Raw genomic sequence first — 24,754 nt, 5'->3', positions numbered from 1 at the left:
TAAAATATCTAAAAGCAGTTATATAAGTATATATTAAAATATATAATAATTATATACTATGAAGCTAAGTATAATTGTAATATAATAATATAATAGTAACTATATTATAAATCCTTTTCTATTAATAACTATTATAAGAGCACAATTATATTATACTATGTTAAGTTATATTATATTATATTATGTCAGGTTATACTATATAATATTATACTATATTATACTATATTATATATGTTCTTTCTGTTGATGCTGAAGATGTGTTTGACAGGTTCCTATTGTCCTCCATTGGATGAGCAGCACAGGGAGAAGAGGTGCCTGTCAACAGCTGTGCCAAGGATGTGTCTTCTCCTGATGGGCAGGAGCACAGAGTGGAGTGTCTTGCCCTTGTCCTCCTTCCTGCCAAGCTTCAGAGACAGCCCGAGTTTCTCAGCACTGAGGTGGAGATCAGCCCCTTGCCTTCAGCTGTCTAAGATGAGGGCTGTGAGGTGGCAAGTGGAGGCCTGGCGCTGGCAGCGGGGCGCTGGTGCTGTGGCCGTGCCGCCCTGCGGGGCCAGCGGAACAGCCTGCGCAGAGCCCGCAGCGCCCGCCTGAAGCAGGAGGGCCCTGGCTGGGGGACAGCCCCCTGCTCGCTGAGGCCACGGCCTTCCATCCTCCTGGCCAAGGCCTGCCCTGGCACCTGGCTGTGTTGGCCAAATGCCAGGGCCTGCTCAGGGGCAGGCACAGGGAGCGTCTCTGCAGGACTGTTCAACCTTGGGGCTCTGCCGTCTTCCACTGCGGACCCTTCCAGCTCTGTCCTCTCCTCCACTTGGGGCACTTCTTGCTCCGTCTTGTCCCTCACTGGTGACACGTCCCTGTCACCTTGCCCTTGGGACAGCCACAGCTCTCGCTCCAGGTTGTCTTTCCACTCATCCTCTTCTTTGGTCAAGGCCCCCTCCTGGCTCTCTGGCCCTGCAAGGACTGACACACCCACTGTCCCTGCCCCCTGTTCACTCAGGCCATGGGCTTCCAGCAAGCTGCCCAAGGGGCTGGATGGGCAGCAGGGCCTGGTTGGGGCAGCTGCCTGGCTCTCTTGGCCTGCAGCTCTCAGCTCCTCGCCACAGGCGGGAGAAGCTGCCACCATTGACGCCTCTTGGGCCTGGGCAGCAAGAGCTGCACGCTGCTCCTCTGCCTCAGCAGCTCTGGCCAGCTCAGCACCTGTTGCCTCAGAGGCCGTGGCACCAGCGGGGGCAGGAGACGTGCTGGGCAGGTCACCAGCTGCCTCTGCTGCTGCCTCTGTGCCCATAGTGCTGGGACAGCTGGGCAGCTGCTGGGGAGAAGTGCCAGGGACCCCCTCATTCACCGGGCCAAAGGGCTTGTCCCCGAGGTTGCAGTTGATGTCCTCTTCCCCTTCAGACTGCTCTTCCTTCTTGCCATTGTCCTCTTCACACAGTTCTTGCTCCATCTGATCCTCCCCTTTGGAAAACTCTTGGTCCTTGCCGTCTTCCCTTTTGGACAGCTCTTGCTCTGCCTTCTTTTCCTCTTGGCACAGCCTTTGGTCAGTGACACTTTCCCCTTGGCAGAGCTCTTGCTGTCCATCACCTTGCTGCTCTTCCTGTTGCTCGGCCGAGGCCCCACCGGTGTCGGGGAAAGTTGCTTGCAGCCACTCCAGCACCTTCTGATGGCTGGAGATTTCCCCCAGAAGCTGCAGGCTGGCTTTGCACAGGGGAAGCGCTCTGCCCTCGGCACTGGCGCGCCGCCTCTCCTGCCGCTGCTGCCCAGGTTCAGTCTGGGGCACAAGGCTCCCATCCTCGGCGGGTTGGTGTTGCAGCGGCACAGCTGGGCTGCTGAGGGCGCGTCTCCTGTGGAGCCTGGGCACTGCTGGGCCTTGCTCTGACGCTCTTCTCCGGGGCTCTGGCCCTGCCTCCCTGCCCAGGGAAGCTGCCACGGGCAGGCTGCGTGCCCGGCAACATTGTGGGGCCAGCTGCTGGCTGGGCCTGGGGCTCCCCGGGGAGATCTCGGGGGACACCACTCGCACGGTGACCAGGCCCCTGGGCTTCACAGCCGCGTCCTGGGCCATGCAGTGGCACACCAGCCTCCATGTCTTCAGCTTCTGGGAGCGCTCGGTCTCAGCAAGGACACTGCGACGCTTCCTGGGCCTCTCTTGGCCTGGCAGAGCTGTGCTGCTCAGGCTGTGCTTCTTGCGCACCCCCTGCACTGCCGGCTCCTGCTCTGCCGCTTGCCTCTGCTGCTGTGTCCCTGCCTGGTTGCCCAGGGCAGCTGTCACGGGCAGGCTGAGGGCGCGGCCCCGCTGTGCTGCCGGCTGCTGCCTGGGCCTCTGGCTGCCAGGGTAGCTCTTGCGGGAGACGGCTGGCTCAGGGAGCCGGCTCCTGGCCTTCCCACCTGCGTCCTGGGCTGTGGAGTGGCCTCCCTGGCTCCTTACCTTCAGCTGCGCTGAGCCTTCACTCTTGGGCACAGCGCTCACATCCTTGCCGCTCTCGTCCTGCAGTGGCAGAGCTGTGCTGGGGAGGCTGCGCTTCATGGGCACCCCCTGCAGTGCTGGGCCCTGCTGGGACATTGGTCTCTCCCGCCCGCTCCCTGCCTCCCTGCCCAGGGAGGGGGAGCCGGGCCTGCTGAGTACCCGCTCCCCTTGTGCTGCTGCCTGCTGCCTGGGTGTCTGGCTGCCAGGGCAGCCCTTCGGGGACATGTCTGGCCCAGGCACACGGCTCCTGGGCTTCCCCGCTGCGTCCTGGCCTTGGGGGCGGCGCGGGGCAGCCCTCCAGCTTTGCAGCCTGGGGGCTGTGCCCTGCTCAGCGCGGCTGCCCCGAGCAATAGGCACAGGGGGGAGGTGGCTGCTGCTGGCCGTGGCCATGTTGGCTGTCCTGCGCCTGGCAGCAGCAGCCCAGGCTGCTGGGGGCAGAGGAGGCAGTTTGCAGGGGCCACCGGCAGCCTGGCTGTGCCGTGGGGCCGCCAGCGGGATTGATGGCAGACGCACTGCCTCCTCCTGGCTCAGCCCAGAGCGGGGCACTGACAGCCCTTGCACTGGGCTCCTTGGCAGCAGGGGAGGCCCGAGAGGGAGCTTACCTGACTGCATCCCTTGCCCCAGCCTCCTGCCCGGGCCTCCCACCTGCCTGGCAGCAGCTGCTCTGCTTGGCAAGAGCTTTGCTGCCATCTCCCCCTGTCTTCCCGTCTGTGTGCCAGTGCTCCCGGTGTCCTGGGAGCTCTCGGGGCAGGGCAGCCGTGGCAGCCTTTCCCCTCGCAGGGGCAAGGCCTGGCTCTGGCTGCCCCGCGGCGCTACTTGTGTCTGCCTGCGCATCACCTGTGGGAAAAAGGTCTGGTGGTGTGGAGGTGGCTGCCTTGGCACAGCACCAAGGCTGGCCTCGGCAGCCAGGGAGCTGCGGCTGGGCCTGTCCCACTCCCGGCCTCTCCCAGCTCCCCCATCCCTCTCCGGGCGCCTCCTGTTGAGGTTGGGCAGCCCCTGTTGGGGCTGAGAGTTGCTCTTCCTCTTCTCCTCCATCGGCATCTCCGTCGTCCTCTTCTGCAGAGGGATCCAGGGAACTGCTTCCTCCTGAGAGAGCGGCTCTCCTGGACTGGGCACCCCCCCAGGGCCCAGCGCTCCCTCAATCCCCAGTGCTCAGGGCAAGGCCCTGTGAGCTCACAATGGTCTCTGGGCAGACCTGACCCCGCATCACAAAGGGTCCTTGCAAAGTGCCTCTCTCACAAAGGGCCACACCCACCACTCCTGGCACAGTAGAAACCTCAGGAATTGGCTGCAAGGGACTGACTGTGCCCCCAGGGGACAGACCCTCCACTTCTAGACTTGGAGCCCTGCTGTGCCCAGACTCCTGGCAGGCTTGCCACACAGCCCCACACCACACCCTCATCTCCCAGCTGGACAGCCCGGGCCTTGAAGGCTGCGCTCTCCAGAGCATGAGGAGTTGTCCGGATGGACACCCCAGACACCTGTGCTCCGTGGCTCCGTGTCCAGCTGGAAGCCAGGCAGCAGTGGTGTCCCTCAGGCCTCTGCCTCGGCACCAAGCCTTGGTAATGCCTTTGTCAATGACACACAGTGGGACCCCTGGCTCATCTCACAGGCTCCCGGGCACCTCTGTCTGCTCACCCCAATTGCTGGGTCTATCCACAACCTGACAACCTCTTGCCTTCCAACTCCATATTTGCTTTTTCTCTTTAGGATGACCCGTTCCTAAGGTTCCCTGGAAAGTTCTCTTCTAAAATTAGGCTTTCAAATCCTTGTGGTCCTGCTCAACTTCAGTTACTGGACCTGACATTTTCTGGCTCGGCTTCTTTAGGGAAAGAATCTGCACACCGAGCAAAATCCCAGTGGAGCCCAAAACAAAAGGAGAGACGTCCTTTTTCCTTCCCAGTTTTATAGCCATCCTTGGAGAAACTGTCTCTGGTGTAATTTGGGACGTGACGTTGTGGTTTTTGCCAAACCCAAGACAGTTTGGCCAAATTACGGACTCTTTGGGGGAAAACCAGAGGGGGGGAGGGGACAAGGTCACATCCTTTTAATAAAGTCTTGTAATGCTTCAGAGAGTCTGTCCATCCTGAGCGTGCTTCGGTTCTGACTTCAAAGGTACCCTCTCTACAACATAGGATTTAATGCAGATCTCCCAGTTGCCAGGAAGGAGATGTTGTTCTTGCATTCCCAGTTGGCGGTCTGGGAAGAGGAAGGAGGAAGTTACAGCTTCCTTGGACTTTGAAGGGCTGTGGCAATCGGGAAAATGGGCTTCAGGGAGGGGAAAAGTACATGCAATCTGACTAAGGAAAGTAGAATATTGGGATGATATATAGCGAATTCCAGAAATTTTAGGGTGGAACCTTGGGGTCGGAAAATGGGAGAAAACATCATTTTTAATTCTTTTTTTCTTTAAGCAATGTCCGCGGCAGTTATGGGACTGATGGTTTTCTTTTCATCTCTCTATCCAAAGAACTCACTGCCCACATCAACTCCATCTCCTTCTCCCACGCTCCATATCTGCAAGGCCCCTACACTTGTCCTGTGCTCTTCCTCCAATTGCCCTCTGCATTGCAGGACCAACTTCTGGAGAAAAAGCTGGGAAGGAAACTAAGGAGCGGCCAGTCTTCCAAACACACCATCTGCCTGCTCAAGCACCACAGCTGAGAATTCTTCCCTACGGGCTTTCCCCTCACTATGGCAATTGATTCCAATTTCCTATCAGTTGTCCTCAAAGTTTCTCCAAACACTGAGCAACTTCACCGTTTCAATTTCCTCATCCAAAGATGCCCAGAAGAAACTTTCTGGAAATGCAGAGCTGCAGTAGGATTCGTGGCCTGGTGTCTCGTGGCCGAGATGGAGCAGAGCCAGGCCAGCCCGGCTGCAAAATGCCCCTCTAAGGTGGTGAATAAAGCACGAACCCCGCTCTGCACTCTGTGAGTGTAGGACCAAGATTAAGGTTTATTACAAAGGGCTTTGGTTTAAATACAGAGCTCAAACATGTCACATGATCTCTCAGGCAATGACAATCAAGTATTCCGTTGGGCATGCGTGAGAACCCGGAAAACTACAAATCCCATAATTCCTTATTACATTCCTCCTGCCACATTTCCCCTTCCTCTATATGGTTAACAAGTTGTAATACAATACATTCTTTAAACGTTCTTGTCATAACCAACCTTATCTTAACCGTTTATAAAAACCGGGGCCTATCATCACAAGGCCTTTATTGAACTGTTGATGACTTTATCCGTTCGTGCAATATTCAAGCAACTTTAAATCACCCCGGGTTTGTAGATGTGTAAAACCTTTTATCTGAGGGTGATTTGTGTGATTGGGTAAAGGCATCATCTTTATTTGAAAGGGAAATGTGTTGGCTTGTAGAGGTTGTGTTTGAAGTAGTGTTGGTTGAGGTAGTGTTGTTGAATGAGTGCTTGAGATGTCTTTGTCATAAAGGGTATTTGCGTTCACGCACACACACATACATCTCCACTCAACTTTCTCATTCACATGCCGATGGCCACCGTTTCATTCTCTCCTCACACACGCGTTCTTAAACTTTTTATTGTGTTTCTATTTAAATCATGGAGTTTTGGTTTTATATTGGTTGCTGTTTGTGTGTTTCTTTTGGTTCTGTTGTATCATTTTTTGCTCCTTTGTGATTGGTCCTGTTTTGAAGAAGTGTTGATGTAGATTTACACATACAGGGAGTAGACTCATATCTCTTTCCCCCCCTTTTTTGTGCTTTTATAGCATGTTTCTCAATGTGTGATGTGTTCCTTTTACTACTGTTGGTCATGTTTCTTCAGATCCAATTTCTTCACTCATTTTTTCTGCTGATTGTTTCTGTTGTGACGGAGGGCTAATATAAGGCCTGACACATCGAGAAGGGATCCATTGTAATTTGCTACCCTTGGATACACAGGCGTATATGTTCCCCCAAGTGATGAGATCTACTGGTCCTGACCATTGCCTAGATATTAGACCTTTAATCATAACTGGTGGTTTGGAAGATGAAAGTATTTGAGTTTTAGGTTGGCACTCATATCTCTTGTGGTCTGCACCATCACAGTTTAAGAAATTTAGAACATATGATGCTCCTGGTACCCAATGCCTGTTGAAGTCCCTCTTCGGGCGCCATTTGAAGTGGTGAATAAGGCACAAACCCCGCTCTGCACTCTGTGAGTGTAGGACCAAGATTAAGGTTTATTACAAAGGGCTTTGGTTTAAATACAGCGCTCAAACATGTCACACGATCTCTAAACAATGACAATCAAGTATTGCATTGGGTATGCGTGAGAACCCGGAAAACTACAAATCCCATAATTCCTTATTACATTCCTCCTGCCCCAGCCCTCTGTTCTTCCCATGCCCACGGCAAAGCCCCCCCCCGTGTTGCTCCCTGGGACGCTGGGCAGGCCCAGGCCCAGCCGCCATTGCAGGGCCCGGCCTGGCGCTGCCAGCGGGGTCCTCAGCACAGCTCTGCTCAGGGGCTCCATGGCCCCGGGCAAGCCAGGCAGCAGTGCTGGCCCTCAGGGCTCTGCCTGCCAGCCGGGCCTGGCCAATGTCTTCCTCAGGGACACACGGGCTGGCACCCAGCACCCCCTCAGCCCTTCCGCAGGGCACAGCAAGCTGAGCAGGGCCAGCGCCAACTCCAGGGCCCGGCCTGGCGCTGCCAGCGGAGCTTCAATCCCCTGGGCCTCCTGCCACGCGGGGCCCCCACAACAGCCTCCCCTGCACCAGCACCGGCAGACGCGACAAAGACGACTCCTGATCCCACTTTGGAAAAGAGCTTCCCTTAGGACACCCCAGTAGAATTCTGCAGCCAGAGCAAAATGCTGTGCGTCCCAGGCAAACAGGGAGCTTGGAAGTCTGCAGGTGCATCCAGCCCTCCCGGGGCTATCCGGCAATTTTAGAAGCAAGTCAGAGAATGACCCTTAGCTTGTAGGACATCATAACCTGCAGGGGAAGTGTAGCTCCTGAGATCATTTCCCAGCATCAGGCAGTAACTAGGGCTGGTTGCCACATCTTCCTCTCTCAGCCTTCCTTGGGCCCAAAGTGCCTTCCTGAGCAAAGCAGAGGGGCTTTTCTTAGGAAGTGCCCGAAATGGCTTCCCAACCTGGGATAGGCAAAGCGTTCCTTCATCTCTGGTTGGGCTTTCTCACCCGTGCACGCCATGGGGAGGAGAAGAGGAGAGAGGAAAATTGTCATCCTGCCTAAAAATGTAGCCTGACACGCTGAGGTTCTGCAGGGCTCCATCTCAGGCCCTGTGCTCCTCAGCGTCTTCAGCAATGACTCGGATGCAGCACTGGGACAGATACGAAGGGACTTTGCCGACAGTCCAAAACTGGGAGGAGCTGTTGAGTCCCTGGAAAGTAGGGAGGCCCTGCAGAGAGACCCTGACAAATTACAGGGCTGGGCAACCAGCAATCGTAGGAAGTTCAATCTGGGGAAGTGCCGGACTGTGCCCCAGGGATGGACGGGCAGAGCGGGAAAGGAGAGGCTGGAAAGCAGAGCCGGGAAAGGGCCCTGGAGAGTTTGGATGATCCTTTGGGGCACAGGGGGTGACCCTTGGGGATGGGCCTGTGTAGGGCTGAGGGTTGGACTCCTTGATCCTTGTCGGTCCCTTCCCACTTCTCAGCTTCTGCACTTGGTTATTGACTGCAGTATTGAAATAAACTGAACATTCAAGTCCTGGGCTCTAAATGTCTGTAATTCAATGAAATGAGGCACATCACTCAAATGTGGGTTTTTTCTTTTCTTTTTATTTTTCTCAACACCACCTCTTGTTGTTAAACAACTTTGAAAGCGTAGTGGAGAACTATGAAGATCATTCTGGTACTCTTTATATCCTCAGTGCTGATTAGCAGAGAAAAGAGGCCTTGATCTCTCTTAGAGTCTATTGTAATATTGTCTATGAATTATGTAATTGTGTATGTATTCTATAAATGCCTTATATCTAATATGTATGGTATCTAGAGTATGTCTATGTATTCTATAATTAGAGTTATCAATTATAATGATATATTTCCAAAATATCTAAAAAAGGTTATATGTTATATAATAAAATATAATAATCTAATAATTACAGAGTATATAGTGAAATGCAGTTATAATACAATAATATAGTATAAAAGCAATTATGATACAAATACTTTTCTATTAATAACTATTGTAAGAGCTCAATTATATTATATTATATTTTATGGTATTATATTATATGCATGGCTAGGCATCGTGAACAAAGATTTGGGAAGGGCTCTACCCGCATTTGCTACAAGTGCTCTGGTGGCTAAAGAGGCCAATGCGAGATAGACAAGATGGGTTGCAAAAGGCACAGCAGAAAGACTCCTGGGATGGTATCGGCAGGATACGCTCCTTTCTGCGTTGTCTTTTCGATGGTGATCCTGCGTGCGTTCTCAAAGGAAGCAGCAGCGTTATGGACTGTGTGTCTCCAGACCTCTCGATTCAGGAAGGATGTTGAGGTCCTGGAGCAGGTCCAGAGGAGAGCAACTAGGCTGGTGAAGGGACTCAAGCACAAGTCCTATGAGGAGAGGCTGAGGGAGCTGGGACTCTTCAGCCTGGAGAAGAGGAGGCTCAGGGGAGACCTCCTCACTCTCTACAACTTCCTGACAGGAGGTTATAGCCAGGTGGGGGTTGGTCTCTTTTCCCAGGCAGCTATGAGCAAGACAAGAGAGCATGGTCTTAAGTTGTGCCAGGGGAGGTTTAGGTTACATATTAGAAAGAATTTCTTTCCAGAGAGGGTAATCAGCCGTTGGAATGGGCTGCCCAGGGAAGTGGTGGATTCTCCGTCCCCGGAGGTTTTTAAGATGGGACTGGATGTGGCATCGGTGCCATGGTCTGGCAAACGCAGACGTAGTGGATCAAGGGTTGGACTCGATGATCTCGGAGTTCCCTTCCAACCCAGTTGATTCTATGATTCTACGATTGGAGGCCAGGGTAGACCTGCGATGATGACCAGTGTGGCCAAGGCTGAGGTGTTGCTTCAGAGAATCCTTGTATTATATTATATTGTATGATATTATATTGCATGATATTATATCATGTTATATTATATTATATATGCTGTTTCTTTTGATGCTGAAGATGTGTTTGACAGGTTCCTATTGTCCTCCATTGGATGAGCAGCACAGGGAGAAGAGGTGCCTGTCAACAGCTGTGCCAAGGATGTGTCTTCTCCTGATGGGCAGGAGCACAGAGTGGAGTGTCTTGCCCTTGTCCTCCTTCCTGCCAAGCTTCAGAGACAGCCCGAGTTTCTCAGCACTGAGGTGGAGATCAGCCCCTTGCCTTCAGCTGTCTAAGATGAGGGCCGTGAAGTGGCAAGTGGAGGCCTGGCGCTGGCAGCGGGGCGCTGGTGCTGTGGCCGTGCCGCCCTGCGGGGCCAGCGGAACAGCCTGCGCAGAGCCCGCAGCGCCCGCCTGAAGCAGGAGGGCCCTGGCTGGGGGACAGCCCCCTGCTCGCTGAGGCCACGGCCTTCCATCCTCCTGGTCAAGGCCTGCCCTGGCACCTGGCTGTGCTGGCCAAATGCCGGGACCTGCTCAGGGGCAGGCACAGGGAGCGTCTCTGCAGGACTACTCAACCTTGGGGCTCTGCCGTCTTCCACTGCGGACCCTTCCAGCTCTGTCCTCTCCTCCACTTGGGGCACTTCTTGCTCCGTCTTGTCCCTCACTGGTGACACGTCCCTGTCACCTTGCCCTTGGGACAGCCACAGCTCTCGCTCCAGGTTGTCTTTCCACTCATCCTCTTCTTTGGTCAAGGCCCCCTCCTGGCTCTCTGGCCCTGCAAGGACTGACACACCCACTGTCCCTGCCCCCTGTTCACTCAGGCCATGGGCTTCCAGCAAGCTGCCCAAGGGGCTGGATGGGCAGCAGGGCCTGGTTGGGGCAGCTGCCTGGCTCTCTTGGCCTGCAGCTCTCAGCTCCTCGCCACAGGCGGGAGAAGCTGCCACCATTGACGCCTCTTGGGCCTGGGCAGCAAGAGCTGCACGCTGCTCCTCTGCCTCAGCAGCTCTGGCCAGCTCAGCACCTGTTGCCTCAGAGGCCGTGGCACCAGCGGGGGCAGGAGACGTGCTGGGCAGGTCACCAGCTGCCTCTGCTGCTACCTCTGTGCCCATAGTGCTGGGACAGCTGGGCAGCTGCTGGGGAGAAGTGCCAGGGACCCCCTCATTCACCGGGTCAAAGGGTTTGTCCCCGAGGTTGCAGCTGATGTCCTCTTCCCCTTCAGACTGCTCTTCCTTCTTGCCATTGTCCTCTTCACACAGCTCCTCCTTCTTCTCCTCTTCCCCTTGGCACGGCTCTTCTTTTGTCTCCTCTTCCCCTTGGCACACGTCTTCCTCCTTCTCATCTTCTCCTTGCACCACGGCTCTGCTACTGCTGGCTTCCACTCGCGACAGCTCTTGCTCCATCTGATCCTCCCCTTTGGAAAACTCTTGGTCCTTGCCGTCTTCCCTTTTGGACAGCTCTTGCTCTGCCTTCTTTTCCTCTTGGCACAGCCTTTGGTCAGTGACACTTTCCCCTTGGCAGAGCTCTTGCTGTCCATCACCTTGCTGCTCTTCCTGTTGCTCGGCCGAGGCCCCACCGGTGTCGGGGAAAGTTGCTTGCAGCCACTCCAGCACCTTCTGATGGCTGGAGATTTCCCCCAGAAGCTGCAGGCTGGCTTTGCACAGGGGAAGCGCTCTGCCCTCGGCACTGGCGCGCCGCCTCTCCTGCCGCTGCTGCCCAGGTTCAGTCTGGGGCACAAGGCTCCCATCCTCGGCGGGTTGGTGTTGCAGCGGCACAGCTGGGCTGCTGAGGGCGCGTCTCCTGTGGAGCCTGGGCACTGCTGGGCCTTGCTCTGACGCTCTTCTCCGGGGCTCTGGCCCTGCCTCCCTGCCCAGGGAAGCTGCCACGGGCAGGCTGCGTGCCCGGCAACATTGTGGGGCCAGCTGCTGGCTGGGCCTGGGGCTCCCCGGGGAGATCTCGGGGGACACCACTCGCACGGTGACCAGGCCCCTGGGCTTCACAGCCGCGTCCTGGGCCATGCAGTGGCACACCAGCCTCCATGTCTTCAGCTTCTGGGAGCGCTCGGTCTCAGCAAGGACACTGCGACGCTTCCTGGGCCTCTCTTGGCCTGGCAGAGCTGTGCTGCTCAGGCTGTGCTTCTTGCGCACCCCCTGCACTGCCGGCTCCTGCTCTGCCGCTTGCCTCTGCTGCTGTGTCCCTGCCTGGTTGCCCAGGGAAGCTGTCACGGGCAGGCTGAGGGCGCGGCCCCGCTGTGCTGCCGGCTGCTGCCTGGGCCTCTGGCTGCCAGGGTAGCTCTTGCGGGAGACGGCTGGCTCAGGGAGCCGGCTCCTGGCCTTCCCACCTGCATCCTGGGCTGTGGAGTGGCCTCCCTGGCTCCTTACCTTCAGCTGCGCTGAGCCTTCACTCTTGGGCACAGCGCTCACATCCTTGCCGCTCTCGTCCTGCAGTGGCAGAGCTGTGCTGGGGAGGCTGCGCTTCATGGGCACCCCCTGCAGTGCTGGGCCCTGCTGGGACATTGGTCTCTCCCGCCCGCTCCCTGCCTCCCTGCCCAGGGAGGGGGAGCCGGGCCTGCTGAGTGCCCGCTCCCCTTGTGCTGCTGCCTGCTGCCTGGGTGTCTGGCTGCCAGGGCAGCCCTTCGGGGACATGTCTGGCCCAGGTACACGGCTCCTGGGCTTCCCCGCTGCGTCCTGGCCTTGGGGGCGGCGCGGGGCAGCCCTCCAGCTTTGCAGCCTGGGGGCTGTGCCCTGCTCAGCGCGGCTGCCCCGAGCAATAGGCACAGGGGGGAGGTGGCTGCTGCTGGCCGTGGCCATGTTGGCTGTCCTGCGCCTGGCAGCAGCAGCCCAGGCTGCTGGGGGCAGAGGAGGCAGTTTGCAGGGGCCACTGGCAGCCTGGCTGTGCCGTGGGGCCGCCAGCGGGATTGATGGCAGACGCACTGCCTCCTCCTGGCTCAGCCCAGAGCGGGGCACTGACAGCCCTTGCACTGGGCTCCTTGGCAGCAGGGGAGGCCCGAGAGGGAGCTTACCTGACTGCATCCCTTGCCCCAGCCTCCTGCCCGGGCCTCCCACCTGCCTGGCAGCAGCTGCTCTGCTTGGCAAGAGCTTTGCTGCCATCTCCCCCTGTCTTCCCGTCTGTGTGCCAGTGCTCCCGGTGTCCTGGGAGCTCTCGGGGCAGGGCAGCCGTGGCAGCCTTTCCCCTCGCAGGGGCAAGGCCTGGCTCTGGCTGCCCCGCGGCGCTACTTGTGTCTGCCTGCGCATCACCTGTGGGAAAAAGGTCTGGTGGTGTGGAGGTGGCTGCCTTGGCACAGCACCAAGGCTGGCCTCGGCAGCCAGGGAGCTGCGGCTGGGCCTGTCCCACTCCCGGCCTCTCCCAGCTCCCCCATCCCTCTCCGGGCGCCTCCTGTTGAGGTTGGGCAACCCCTGTTGGGGCTGAGAGTTGCTCTTCCTCTTCTCCTCCATCGGCATCTCCGTCGTCCTCTTCTGCAGAGGGATCCAGGGAACTGCTTCCTCCTGAGAGAGCGGCTCTCCTGGACTGGGCACCCCCCCAGGGCCCAGCGCTCCCTCAATCCCCAGTGCTCAGGGCAAGGCCCTGTGAGCTCACAATGGTCTCTGGGCAGACCTGACCCCGCATCACAAAGGGTCCTTGCAAAGTGCCTCTCTCACAAAGGGCCACACCCACCACTCCTGGCACAGTAGAAACCTCAGGAATTGGCTGCAAGGGACTGACTGTGCCCCCAGGGGACAGACCCTCCACTTCTAGACTTGGAGCCCTGCTGTGCCCAGACTCCTGGCAGGCTTGCCACACAGCCCCACACCACACCCTCATCTCCCAGCTGGACAGCCCGGGCCTTGAAGGCTGCGCTCTCCAGAGCATGAGGAGTTGTCCGGATGGACACCCCAGACACCTGTGCTCCGTGGCTCCGTGTCCAGCTGGAAGCCAGGCAGCAGTGGTGTCCCTCAGGCCTCTGCCTCGGCACCAAGCCTTGGTAATGCCTTTGTCAATGACACACAGTGGGACCCCTGGCTCATCTCACAGGCTCCCGGGCACCTCTGTCTGCTCACCCCAATTGCTGGGTCTATCCACAACCTGACAACCTCTTGCCTTCCAACTCCATATTTGCTTTTTCTCTTTAGGATGACCCGTTCCTAAGGTTCCCTGGAAAGTTCTCTTCTAAAATTAGGCTTTCAAATCCTTGTGGTCCTGCTCAACTTCAGTTACTGGACCTGACATTTTCTGGCTCGGCTTCTTTAGGGAAAGAATCTGCACACCGAGCAAAATCCCAGTGGAGCCCAAAACAAAAGGAGAGACGTCCTTTTTCCTTCCCAGTTTTATAGCCATCCTTGGAGAAACTGTCTCTGGTGTAATTTGGGACGTGACGTTGTGGTTTTTGCCAAACCCAAGACAGTTTGGCCAAATTACGGACTCTTTGGGGGAAAACCAGAGGGGGGGAGGGGACAAGGTCACATCCTTTTAATAAAGTCTTGTAATGCTTCAGAGAGTCTGTCCATCCTGAGCGTGCTTCGGTTCTGACTTCAAAGGTACCCTCTCTACAACATAGGATTTAATGCAGATCTCCCAGTTGCCAGGAAGGAGATGTTGTTCTTGCATTCCCAGTTGGCGGTCTGGGAAGAGGAAGGAGGAAGTTACAGCTTCCTTGGACTTTGAAGGGCTGTGGCAATCGGGAAAATGGGCTTCAGGGAGGGGAAAAGTACATGCAATCTGACTAAGGAAAGTAGAATATTGGGATGATATATAGCGAATTCCAGAAATTTTAGGGTGGAACCTTGGGGTCGGAAAATGGGAGAAAACATCATTTTTAATTCTTTTTTTCTTTAAGCAATGTCCGCGGCAGTTATGGGACTGATGGTTTTCTTTTCATCTCTCTATCCAAAGAACTCACTGCCCACATCAACTCCATCTCCTTCTCCCACGCTCCATATCTGCAAGGCCCCTACACTTGTCCTGTGCTCTTCCTCCAATTGCCCTCTGCATTGCAGGACCAACTTCTGGAGAAAAAGCTGGGAAGGAAACTAAGGAGCGGCCAGTCTTCCAAACACACCATCTGCCTGCTCAAGCACCACAGCTGAGAATTCTTCCCTACGGGCTTTCCCCTCACTATGGCAATTGATTCCAATTTCCTATCAGTTGTCCTCAAAGTTTCTCCAAACACTGAGCAACTTCACCGTTTCAATTTCCTCATCCAAAGATGCCCAGAAGAAACTTTCTGGAAATGCAGAGCTGCAGTAGGATTCGTGGCCTGGTGTCTCGTGGCCGAGATGGAGCAGAGCCAGGCCAGCCCGGCTGCAAAATGCCCCTCTAAGGTGGTGAATAAAGCACGAACCCCGCTCTGCACTCTGTGAGTGTAGGACCAAGATTAAGGTTTATTACAAAGGGCTTTGGTTTAAATACAGAGCTCAAACATGTCACATGATCTCTCAGGCAATGACAATCAAGTATTCCGTTGGGCATGCGTGAGAACCCGGAAAACTACAAATCCCATAATTCCTTATTACATTCCTCCTGCCACATTTCCCCTTCCTCTATATGGTTAACAAGTTGTAATACAATACATTCTTTAAACGTTCTTGTCATAACCAACCTTATCTTAACCGTTTATAAAAACCGGGGCCTATCATCACAAGGCCTTTATTGAACTGTTGATGACTTTATCCGTTCGTGCAATATTCAAGCAACTTTAAATCACCCCGGGTTTGTAGATGTGTAAAACCTTTTATCTGAGGGTGATTTGTGTGATTGGGTAAAGGCATCATCTTTATTTGAAAGGGAAATGTGTTGGCTTGTAGAGGTTGTGTTTGAAGTAGTGTTGGTTGAGGTAGTGTTGTTGAATGAGTGCTTGAGATGTCTTTGTCATAAAGGGTATTTGCGTTCACGCACACACACATACATCTCCACTCAACTTTCTCATTCACATGCCGATGGCCACCGTTTCATTCTCTCCTCACACACGCGTTCTTAAACTTTTTATTGTGTTTCTATTTAAATCATGGAGTTTTGGTTTTATATTGGTTGCTGTTTGTGTGTTTCTTTTGGTTCTGTTGTATCATTTTTTGCTCCTTTGTGATTGGTCCTGTTTTGAAGAAGTGTTGATGTAGATTTACACATACAGGGAGTAGACTCATATCTCTTTCCCCCCCTTTTTTGTGCTTTTATAGCATGTTTCTCAATGTGTGATGTGTTCCTTTTACTACTGTTGGTCATGTTTCTTCAGATCCAATTTCTTCACTCATTTTTTCTGCTGATTGTTTCTGTTGTGACGGAGGGCTAATATAAGGCCTGACACATCGAGAAGGGATCCATTGTAATTTGCTACCCTTGGATACACAGGCGTATATGTTCCCCCAAGTGATGAGATCTACTGGTCCTGACCATTGCCTAGATATTAGACCTTTAATCATAACTGGTGGTTTGGAAGATGAAAGTATTTGAGTTTTAGGTTGGCACTCATATCTCTTGTGGTCTGCACCATCACAGTTTAAGAAATTTAGAACATATGATGCTCCTGGTACCCAATGCCTGTTGAAGTCCCTCTTCGGGCGCCATTTGAAGTGGTGAATAAGGCACAAACCCCGCTCTGCACTCTGTGAGTGTAGGACCAAGATTAAGGTTTATTACAAAGGGCTTTGGTTTAAATACAGCGCTCAAACATGTCACACGATCTCTAAACAATGACAATCGAGTATTGCATTGGGTATGCGTGAGAACCCGGAAAACTACAAATCCCATAATTCCTTATTACATTCCTCCTGCCCCAGCCCTCTGTTCTTCCCATGCCCACGGCAAAGCCCCCCCCCGTGTTGCTCCCTGGGACGCTGGGCAGGCCCAGGCCCAGCCGCCATTGCAGGGCCCGGCCTGGCGCTGCCAGCGGGGTCCTCAGCACAGCTCTGCTCAGGGGCTCCATGGCCCCGGGCAAGCCAGGCAGCAGTGCTGGCCCTCAGGGCTCTGCCTGCCAGCCGGGCCTGGCCAATGTCTTCCTCAGGGACACACGGGCTGGCACCCAGCACCCCCTCAGCCCTTCCGCAGGGCACAGCAAGCTGAGCAGGGCCAGCGCCAACTCCAGGGCCCGGCCTGGCGCTGCCAGCGGAGCTTCAATCCCCTGGGCCTCCTGCCACGCGGGGCCCCCACAACAGCCTCCCCTGCACCAGCACCGGCAGACGCGACAAAGACGACTCCTGATCCCACTTTGGAAAAGAGCTTCCCTTAGGACACCCCAGTAGAATTCTGCAGCCAGAGCAAAATGCTGTGCGTCCCAGGCAAACAGGGAACTTGGAAGTCTGCAGGTGCATCCAGCCCTCCCGGGGCTATCCGGCAATTTTAGAAGCAAGTCAGAGAATGACCCTTAGCTTGTAGGACATCATAACCTGCAGGGGAAGTGTAGCTCCTGAGATCATTTCCCAGCATCAGGCAGTAACTAGGGCTGGTTGCCACATCTTCCTCTCTCAGCCTTCCTTGGGCCCAAAGTGCCTTCCTGAGCAAAGCAGAGGGGCTTTTCTTAGGAAGTGCCCGAAATGGCTTCCCAACCTGGGATAGGCAAAGCGTTCCCTCATCTCTGGCTGGGCTTTCTCACCCGTGCACGCCATGGGGAGGAGAAGAGGAGAGAGGAAAATTGTCATCCTGCCTAAAAATGTAGCCTGACACGCTGAGGTTCTGCAGGGCTCCATCTCAGGCCCTGTGCTCCTCAGCGTCTTCAGCAATGACTCGGATGCAGCACTGGGACAGATACGAAGGGACTTTGCCGACAGTCCAAAACTGGGAGGAGCTGTTGAGTCCCTGGAAAGTAGGGAGGCCCTGCAGAGAGACCCTGACAAATTACAGGGCTGGGCAACCAGCAATCGTAGGAAGTTCAATCTGGGGAAGTGCCGGACTGTGCCCCAGGGATGGACGGGCAGAGCGGGAAAGGAGAGGCTGGAAAGCAGAGCCGGGAAAGGGCCCTGGAGAGTTTGGATGATCCTTTGGGGCACAGGGGGTGACCCTTGGGGATGGGCCTGTGCAGGGCTGAGGGTTGGACTCCTTGATCCTTGTCGGTCCCTTCCCACTTCACAGCTTCTGCACTTGGTTATTGACTGCAGTATTGAAATAAACTGAACATTCAAGTCCTGGGCTCTAAATGTCTGTAATTCAATGAAATGAGGCACATCACTCAAATGTGGGTTTTTTCTTTTCTTTTTATTTTTCTCAACACCACCTCTTGTTGTTAAACAACTTTGAAAGCGTAGTGGAGAACTATGAAGATCATTCTGGTACTCTTTATATCCTCAGTGCTGATTAGCAGAGAAAAGAGGCCTTGATCTCTCTTAGAGTCTATTGTAATATTGTCTATGAATTATGTAATTGTGTATGTATTCTATAAATGCCTTATATCTAATATGTATGGTATCTAGAGTATGTCTATGTATTCTATAATTAGAGTTATCAATTATAATGATATATTTCCAAAATATCTAAAAAAGGTTATATGTTATATAATAAAATATAATAATCTAATAATTACAGAGTGTATAGTGAAATGCAGTTATAATACAATAATATAATATAAAAGCAATTATGATACAAATACTTTTCTATTAATAACTATTGTAAGAGCTCAATTATATTATATTATATTTTATGGTATTATATTATATGCATGGCTAGGCATCGTGAACAAAGATTTGGGAAGGGCTCTACCCGCATTTGCTACAAGTGCTCTGGTGGCTAAAGAGGCCAATGCGAGATAGACAAGATGGGTTGCAAAAGGCACGGCAGAAAGACTCCTGGGATGGTATCGGCAGGATACGCTCCTTTCTGCGTTGTCTTTTCGATGGTGATCCTGCGTGCGTTCTCAAAGGAAGCAGCAGCGTTATGGACTGTGTGTCTCCAGACCTCTCGATTCAGGAAGGATGTTGAGGTCCTGGAGCAGGTCCAGAGGAGAGCAACTAGGCTGGTGAAGGGACTCAAGCACAAGTCCTATGAGGAGAGGCTGAGGGAGCTGGGACTCTTCAGCCTGGAGAAGAGGAGGCTCAGGGGAGACCTCCTCACTCTCTACAACTTCCTGACAGGAGGTTATAGCCAGGTGGGGGTTGGTCTCTTTTCCCAGGCAGCTATGAGCAAGACAAGAGAGCATGGTCTTAAGTTGTGCCAGGGGAGGTTTAGGTTACATATTAGAAAGAATTTCTTTCCAGAGAGGGTAATCAGCCGTTGGAATGGGCTGCCCAGGGAAGTGGTGGATTCTCCGTCCCCGGAGGTTTTTAAGATGGGACTGGATGTGGCATCGGTGCCATGGTCTGGCAAACGCAGACGTAGTGGATCAAGGGTTGGACTCGATGATCTCGGAGTTCCCTTCCAACCCAGTTGATTCTATGATTCTACGATTGGAGGCCAGGGTAGACCTGCGATGATGACCAGTGTGGCCAAGGCTGAGGTGTTGCTTCAGAGAATCCTTGTATTATATTATATTGTATGATATTATATTGCATGATATTATATCATGTTATATTATATTATATATGCTGTTTCTTTTGATGCTGAAGATGTGTTTGACAGGTTCCTATTGTCCTCCATTGGATGAGCAGCACAGGGAGAAGAGGTGCCTGTCAACAGCTGTGCCAAGGATGTGTCTTCTCCTGATGGGCAGGAGCACAGAGTGGAGTGTCTTGCCCTTGTCCTCCTTCCTGCCAAGCTTCAGAGACAGCCCGAGTTTCTCAGCACTGAGGTGGAGATCAGCCCCTTGCCTTCAGCTGCCTAAGATGAGGGCCGTGAAGTGGTAAGTGGAGGCCTGGCGCTGGCAGCGGGGCGCTGGTGCTGTGGCCGTGCCGCCCTGCGGGGCCAGCGGAACAGCCTGCGCAGAGCCCGCAGCGCCCGCCTGAAGCAGGAGGGCCCTGGCTGGGGGACAGCCCCCTGCTCGCTGAGGCCACGGCCTTCCATCCTCCTGGTCAAGGCCTGCCCTGGCACCTGGCTGTGCTGGCCAAATGCCGGGACCTGCTCAGGGGCAGGCACAGGGAGCGTCTCTGCAGGACTACTCAACCTTGGGGCTCTGCCGTCTTCCACTGCGGACCCTTCCAGCTCTGTCCTCTCCTCCACTTGGGGCACTTCTTGCTCCGTCTTGTCCCTCACTGGTGACACGTCCCTGTCACCTTGCCCTTGGGACAGCCACAGCTCTCGCTCCAGGTTGTCTTTCCACTCATCCTCTTCTTTGGTCAAGGCCCCCTCCTGGCTCTCTGGCCCTGCAAGGACTGACACACCCACTGTCCCTGCCCCCTGTTCACTCAGGCCATGGGCTTCCAGCAAGCTGCCCAAGGGGCTGGATGGGCAGCAGGGCCTGGTTGGGGCAGCTGCCTGGCTCTCTTGGCCTGCAGCTCTCAGCTCCTCGCCACAGGCGGGAGAAGCTGCCACCATTGACGCCTCTTGGGCCTGGGCAGCAAGAGCTGCACGTTGCTCCTCTGCCTCAGCAGCTCTGGCCAGCTCAGCACCTGTTGCCTCAGAGGCCGTGGCACCAGCGGGGGCAGGAGACGTGCTGGGCAGGTCACCAGCTGCCTCTGCTGCTACCTCTGTGCCCATAGTGCTGGGACAGCTGGGCAGCTGCTGGGGAGAAGTGCCAGGGACCCCCTCATTCACCGGGTCAAAGGGTTTGTCCCCGAGGTTGCAGCTGATGTCCTCTTCCCCTTCAGACTGCTCTTCCTTCTTGCCATTGTCCTCTTCACACAGCTCCTCCTTCTTCTCCTCTTCCCCTTGGCACGGCTCTTCTTTTGTCTCCTCTTCCCCTTGGCACACGTCTTCCTCCTTCTCATCTTCTCCTTGCACCACGGCTCTGCTACTGCTGGCTTCCACTCGCGACAGCTCTTGCTCCATCTGATCCTCCCCTTTGGAAAACTCTTGGTCCTTGCCGTCTTCCCTTTTGGACAGCTCTTGCTCTGCCTTCTTTTCCTCTTGGCACAGCCTTTGGTCAGTGACACTTTCCCCTTGGCAGAGCTCTTGCTGTCCATCACCTTGCTGCTCTTCCTGTTGCTCGGCCGAGGCCCCACCGGTGTCGGGGAAAGTTGCTTGCAGCCACTCCAGCACCTTCTGATGGCTGGAGATTTCCCCCAGAAGCTGCAGGCTGGCTTTGCACAGGGGAAGCGCTCTGCCCTCGGCACTGGCGCGCCGCCTCTCCTGCCGCTGCTGCCCAGGTTCAGTCTGGGGCACAAGGCTCCCATCCTCGGCGGGTTGGTGTTGCAGCGGCACAGCTGGGCTGCTGAGGGCGCGTCTCCTGTGGAGCCTGGGCACTGCTGGGCCTTGCTCTGACGCTCTTCTCCGGGGCTCTGGCCCTGCCTCCCTGCCCAGGGAAGCTGCCACGGGCAGGCTGCGTGCCCGGCAACATTGTGGGGCCAGCTGCTGGCTGGGCCTGGGGCTCCCCGGGGAGATCTCGGGGGACACCACTCGCACGGTGACCAGGCCCCTGGGCTTCACAGCCGCGTCCTGGGCCATGCAGTGGCACACCAGCCTCCATGTCTTCAGCTTCTGGGAGCGCTCGGTCTCAGCAAGGACACTGCGACGCTTCCTGGGCCTCTCTTGGCCTGGCAGAGCTGTGCTGCTCAGGCTGTGCTTCTTGCGCACCCCCTGCACTGCCGGCTCCTGCTCTGCCGCTTGCCTCTGCTGCTGTGTCCCTGCCTGGTTGCCCAGGGAAGCTGTCACGGGCAGGCTGAGGGCGCGGCCCCGCTGTGCTGCCGGCTGCTGCCTGGGCCTCTGGCTGCCAGGGTAGCTCTTGCGGGAGACGGCTGGCTCAGGGAGCCGGCTCCTGGCCTTCCCACCTGCGTCCTGGGCTGTGGAGTGGCCTCCCTGGCTCCTTACCTTCAGCTGCGCTGAGCCTTCACTCTTGGGCACAGCGCTCACATCCTTGCCGCTCTCGTCTTGCAGTGGCAGAGCTGTGCTGGGGAGGCTGCGCTTCATGGGCACCCCCTGCAGTGCTGGGCCCTGCTGGGACATTGGTCTCTCCCGCCCGCTCCCTGCCTCCCTGCCCAGGGAGGGGGAGCCGGGCCTGCTGAGTGCCCGCTCCCCTTGTGCTGCTGCCTGCTGCCTGGGTGTCTGGCTGCCAGGGTAGCCCTTCGGGGACATGTCTGGCCCAGGCACACGGCTCCTGGGCTTCCCCGCTGCGTCCTGGCCTTGGGGGCGGCGCGGGGCAGCCCTCCAGCTTTGCAGCCTGGGGGCTGTGCCCTGCTCAGCGCGGCTGCCCCGAGCAATAGGCACAGGGGGGAGGTGGCTGCTGCTGGCCGTGGCCATGTTGGCTGTCCTGCGCCTGGCAGCAGCAGCCCAGGCTGCTGGGGGCAGAGGAGGCAGTTTGCAGGGGCCACTGGCAGCCTGGCTGTGCCGTGGGGCCGCCAGCGGGATTGATGGCAGACGCACTGCCTCCTCCTGGCTCAGCCCAGAGCGGGGCACTGACAGCCCTTGCACTGGGCTCCTTGGCAGCAGGGGAGGCCCGAGAGGGAGCTTACCTGACTGCATCCCTTGCCCCAGCCTCCTGCCCGGGCCTCCCACCTGCCTGGCAGCAGCTGCTCTGCTTGGCAAGAGCTTTGCTGCCATCTCCCCCTGTCTTCCCGTCTGTGTGCCAGTGCTCCCGGTGTCCTGGGAGCTCTCGGGGCAGGGCAGCCGTGGCAGCCTTTCCCCTCGCAGGGGCAAGGCCTGGCTCTGGCTGCCCCGCGGCGCTACTTGTGTCTGCCTGCGCATCACCTGTGGGAAAAAGGTCTGGTGGTGTGGAGGTGGCTGCCTTGGCACAGCACCAAGGCTGGCCTCGGCAGCCAGGGAGCTGCGGCTGGGCCTGTCCCACTCCCGGCCTCTCCCAGCTCCCCCATCCCTCTCCGGGCGCCTCCTGTTGAGGTTGGGCAGCCCCTGTTGGGGCTGAGAGTTGCTCTTCCTCTTCTCCTCCATCGGCATCTCCGTCGTCCTCTTCTGCAGAGGGATCCAGGGAACTGCTTCCTCCTGAGAGAGCGGCTCTCCTGGACTGGGCACCCCCCCAGGGCCCAGCGCTCCCTCAATCCCCAGTGCTCAGGGCAAGGCCCTGTGAGCTCACAATGGTCTCTGGGCAGACCTGACCCCGCATCACAAAGGGTCCTTGCAAAGTGCCTCTCTCACAAAGGGCCACACCCACCACTCCTGGCACAGTAGAAACCTCAGGAATTGGTTGCAAGGGACTGTGCCCCCAGGGGTGTGGTAGTTTGAACCACCATGAAAAGCCAAAATCCAATTTCCGGGCTTCCCCCACCCCTTCCCACAATTTTATCTCAACACTGAAGAGAAACTTTCAGGCAAGAGTCTTCTATAGGGAAAGGGGAAGTATATTTACATTTACTTTACACAAATAAATTCTACAGAAGCTAAAAGCAACTGTATATATATTATTATACACTTCCATCAGTCCCTTTAAGCTTTCTCCCTCAATTCATTCCAGGAGAAAACTCTTCAGGCTGATAGGTACCCAGCCTCTCTCTCATGGGAGAGTTCGGGGAACCTGAACACTCCCACCCACCAACCTCCAGCTGTTTGCTGAGGTCCTTTCTTCCGGACAAAATCCAAGAAGATAGTTTTGAGTCCATCCTCCTTGGTTCCGTGTCAGTCTCTGCTGTGTCATTCTCTCTCTCATACCTCATACCTCGGTTCTGTAGGCTGCTGTAGTTTTCCATTTTGGTAGCCACGTCTAAATCCAGCGTAGGCACCTCCGAACCTGCCTTCGGTCTGTCTCTAATTTCACCTGGATTTTTCTTCCCCTGGCACCGAGCTGCTTTCATTATCAGCCCGTCTCTTGGCTCCGCTTCAAAATACTAAGCCTTGCATCCACTCCCACTTATAGTGAGAGGAAAAAAGCCCCCGCTCAGCTTTTGCTACAGGTGTTCGGTCCAGTTACGAACTGTCCTGAGCTCTGCAGTCTGGCTGGAAAGGGGGGGAAAAGAGGGCCTGGCCTCCTCACAAGGAGCTTGCCTCTCTCGCCCTCTCACCTTCAGGTGTTGTGAATCCCTTCCTTCACAACACACACTCACTCCAATGCTGCCTCCAACCCTGGTCTAGGCAGAGTTGGGGGGCCGCAGGGCCACCCTTCCCCCCTGGAGGGGAGAAGAAGGAGGCCCTGCCACCCCTTGGCCTTCTACACCCACACACAGCAGCAGACACAGACCAATTGCCAACAGCTTCCGCTGGTTGTGTATATATGGTTTTTCAGCAGGAGCGAACAAGACGAGTGGTAATGGCCCTCCAGGGAAAACTACCCTGGCACCCAATCATCTCTAAGCCCTTCAGCTTCCAGGGGGAGCAATCTCAAACCATAATAAAAGGACAGACCCTCCACTTCTAGACTTGGAGCCCTGCTGTGCCCAGACTCCTGGCAGGCTTGCCACACAGCCCCACACCACACCCTCATCTCCCAGCTGGACAGCCCGGGCCTTGAAGGCTGCGCTCTCCAGGGCATGGCTGGCCAGGCCAGGGAGAGGCTTGTCCCTGGAGCTCCAGGAGGGTTTGGATGACCCTCTGGGGCACAGGGTGTGACCTTTGGGGATGGGCCTGTGCAGGGCTGAGAGTTGGACTCAGACATCCTTGTGCATCCATTCCAACTCAGAATATTCTCTGCTTCTGTGACTTTCCCCTATCAGGTACCACCTCACTGGAGTGCACCTCTGCAAACATGGACAGTGTCCCTGGGTGGTTGCAGGGAACATTATCCCCCTCATTTCCCCCAGAATTCATGTTGGGAGCCTGTTGTGGTTTACACTACTGTGATTACAGCCTTACATTTCCAGTGGCTCAGTTAACAGCCTGATTAGTATGATACTATTCCATTTTATAATTAGATTAATGAGAGCATTCATTCATTTAGTTGTTATCTCAGTTAATAATGACCTCACTGATTATTCTATCTCCTTTAACTCAGTTAGTGATTTTGATTAAAATAAATATAGCTCACAGCACCTGGAAATTCATTCTTCTCTTTAGAAATAATCTGATGGAAAGAGATTCCCTTTTAAGAATTTCTTGAGAGTGATTAAATATTTTGGTCCTCCTGAGGCTGAATTTTCATGTTTTTAAAGATGACATTTTTGAAATATTTGATGATAAAATATTTATTAAGCCCTGTATTTATATTTTCAATACATCTGTTTCTGCTTTGACTGTTTGAACATAGTTTCAGCAGAAATATATATTTGCATGCTGAGCTGATTTTAAAAAACACCTCCAAGCGCTTCTACACACACACACATTTGCACACACACAGACAGCACACACTGAACCTCATTCTTCATTTCATCCTGCACCTTACATAATG

General features: G+C 55.1%; 1 protein-coding gene across 1 annotated transcript; it reads right to left on the bottom strand.

The window, feature by feature from the left end:
* Positions 1 to 211: 211 nt before the first annotated feature.
* Positions 212 to 23,104, bottom strand: LOC116797196 (serine/arginine repetitive matrix protein 2-like). The gene is made up of 2 exons (XM_032708535.1): positions 20,164 to 23,104; positions 212 to 1,417 (listed from the first exon to the last, which is right to left on the bottom strand). Exons 1-2 carry the CDS (start codon positions 22,375 to 22,377, stop codon positions 467 to 469), a joined length of 3,165 nt encoding a protein of 1,054 aa, XP_032564426.1. The 5' UTR covers positions 22,378 to 23,104; the 3' UTR covers positions 212 to 466.
* Positions 23,105 to 24,754: the final 1,650 nt, after the last annotated feature.

Source organism: Chiroxiphia lanceolata, chromosome 21, assembly GCF_009829145.1.
Source record: "Chiroxiphia lanceolata isolate bChiLan1 chromosome 21, bChiLan1.pri, whole genome shotgun sequence".
Classification (NCBI taxonomy): domain Eukaryota; kingdom Metazoa; phylum Chordata; class Aves; order Passeriformes; family Pipridae; genus Chiroxiphia; species Chiroxiphia lanceolata.
Note: the sequence above shows the minus strand (reverse complement) of the source record. Positions and strands in the feature narration are given on the sequence as shown.

Bases quoted from the DNA above. Each gene is read 5' to 3' on its own strand.
- LOC116797196 (XM_032708535.1), bottom strand. From the start codon at position 22,377: ATGCCGATGGAGGAGAAGAGGAAGAGCAACTCTCAGCCCCAACAGGGG. The intron at 1,418-20,163 runs GACAATGGCAAG...CTGTGTGAAGAG, and splicing joins AGGAGGAGCTGTGTGAAGAG to GACAATGGCAAGAAGGAAGA.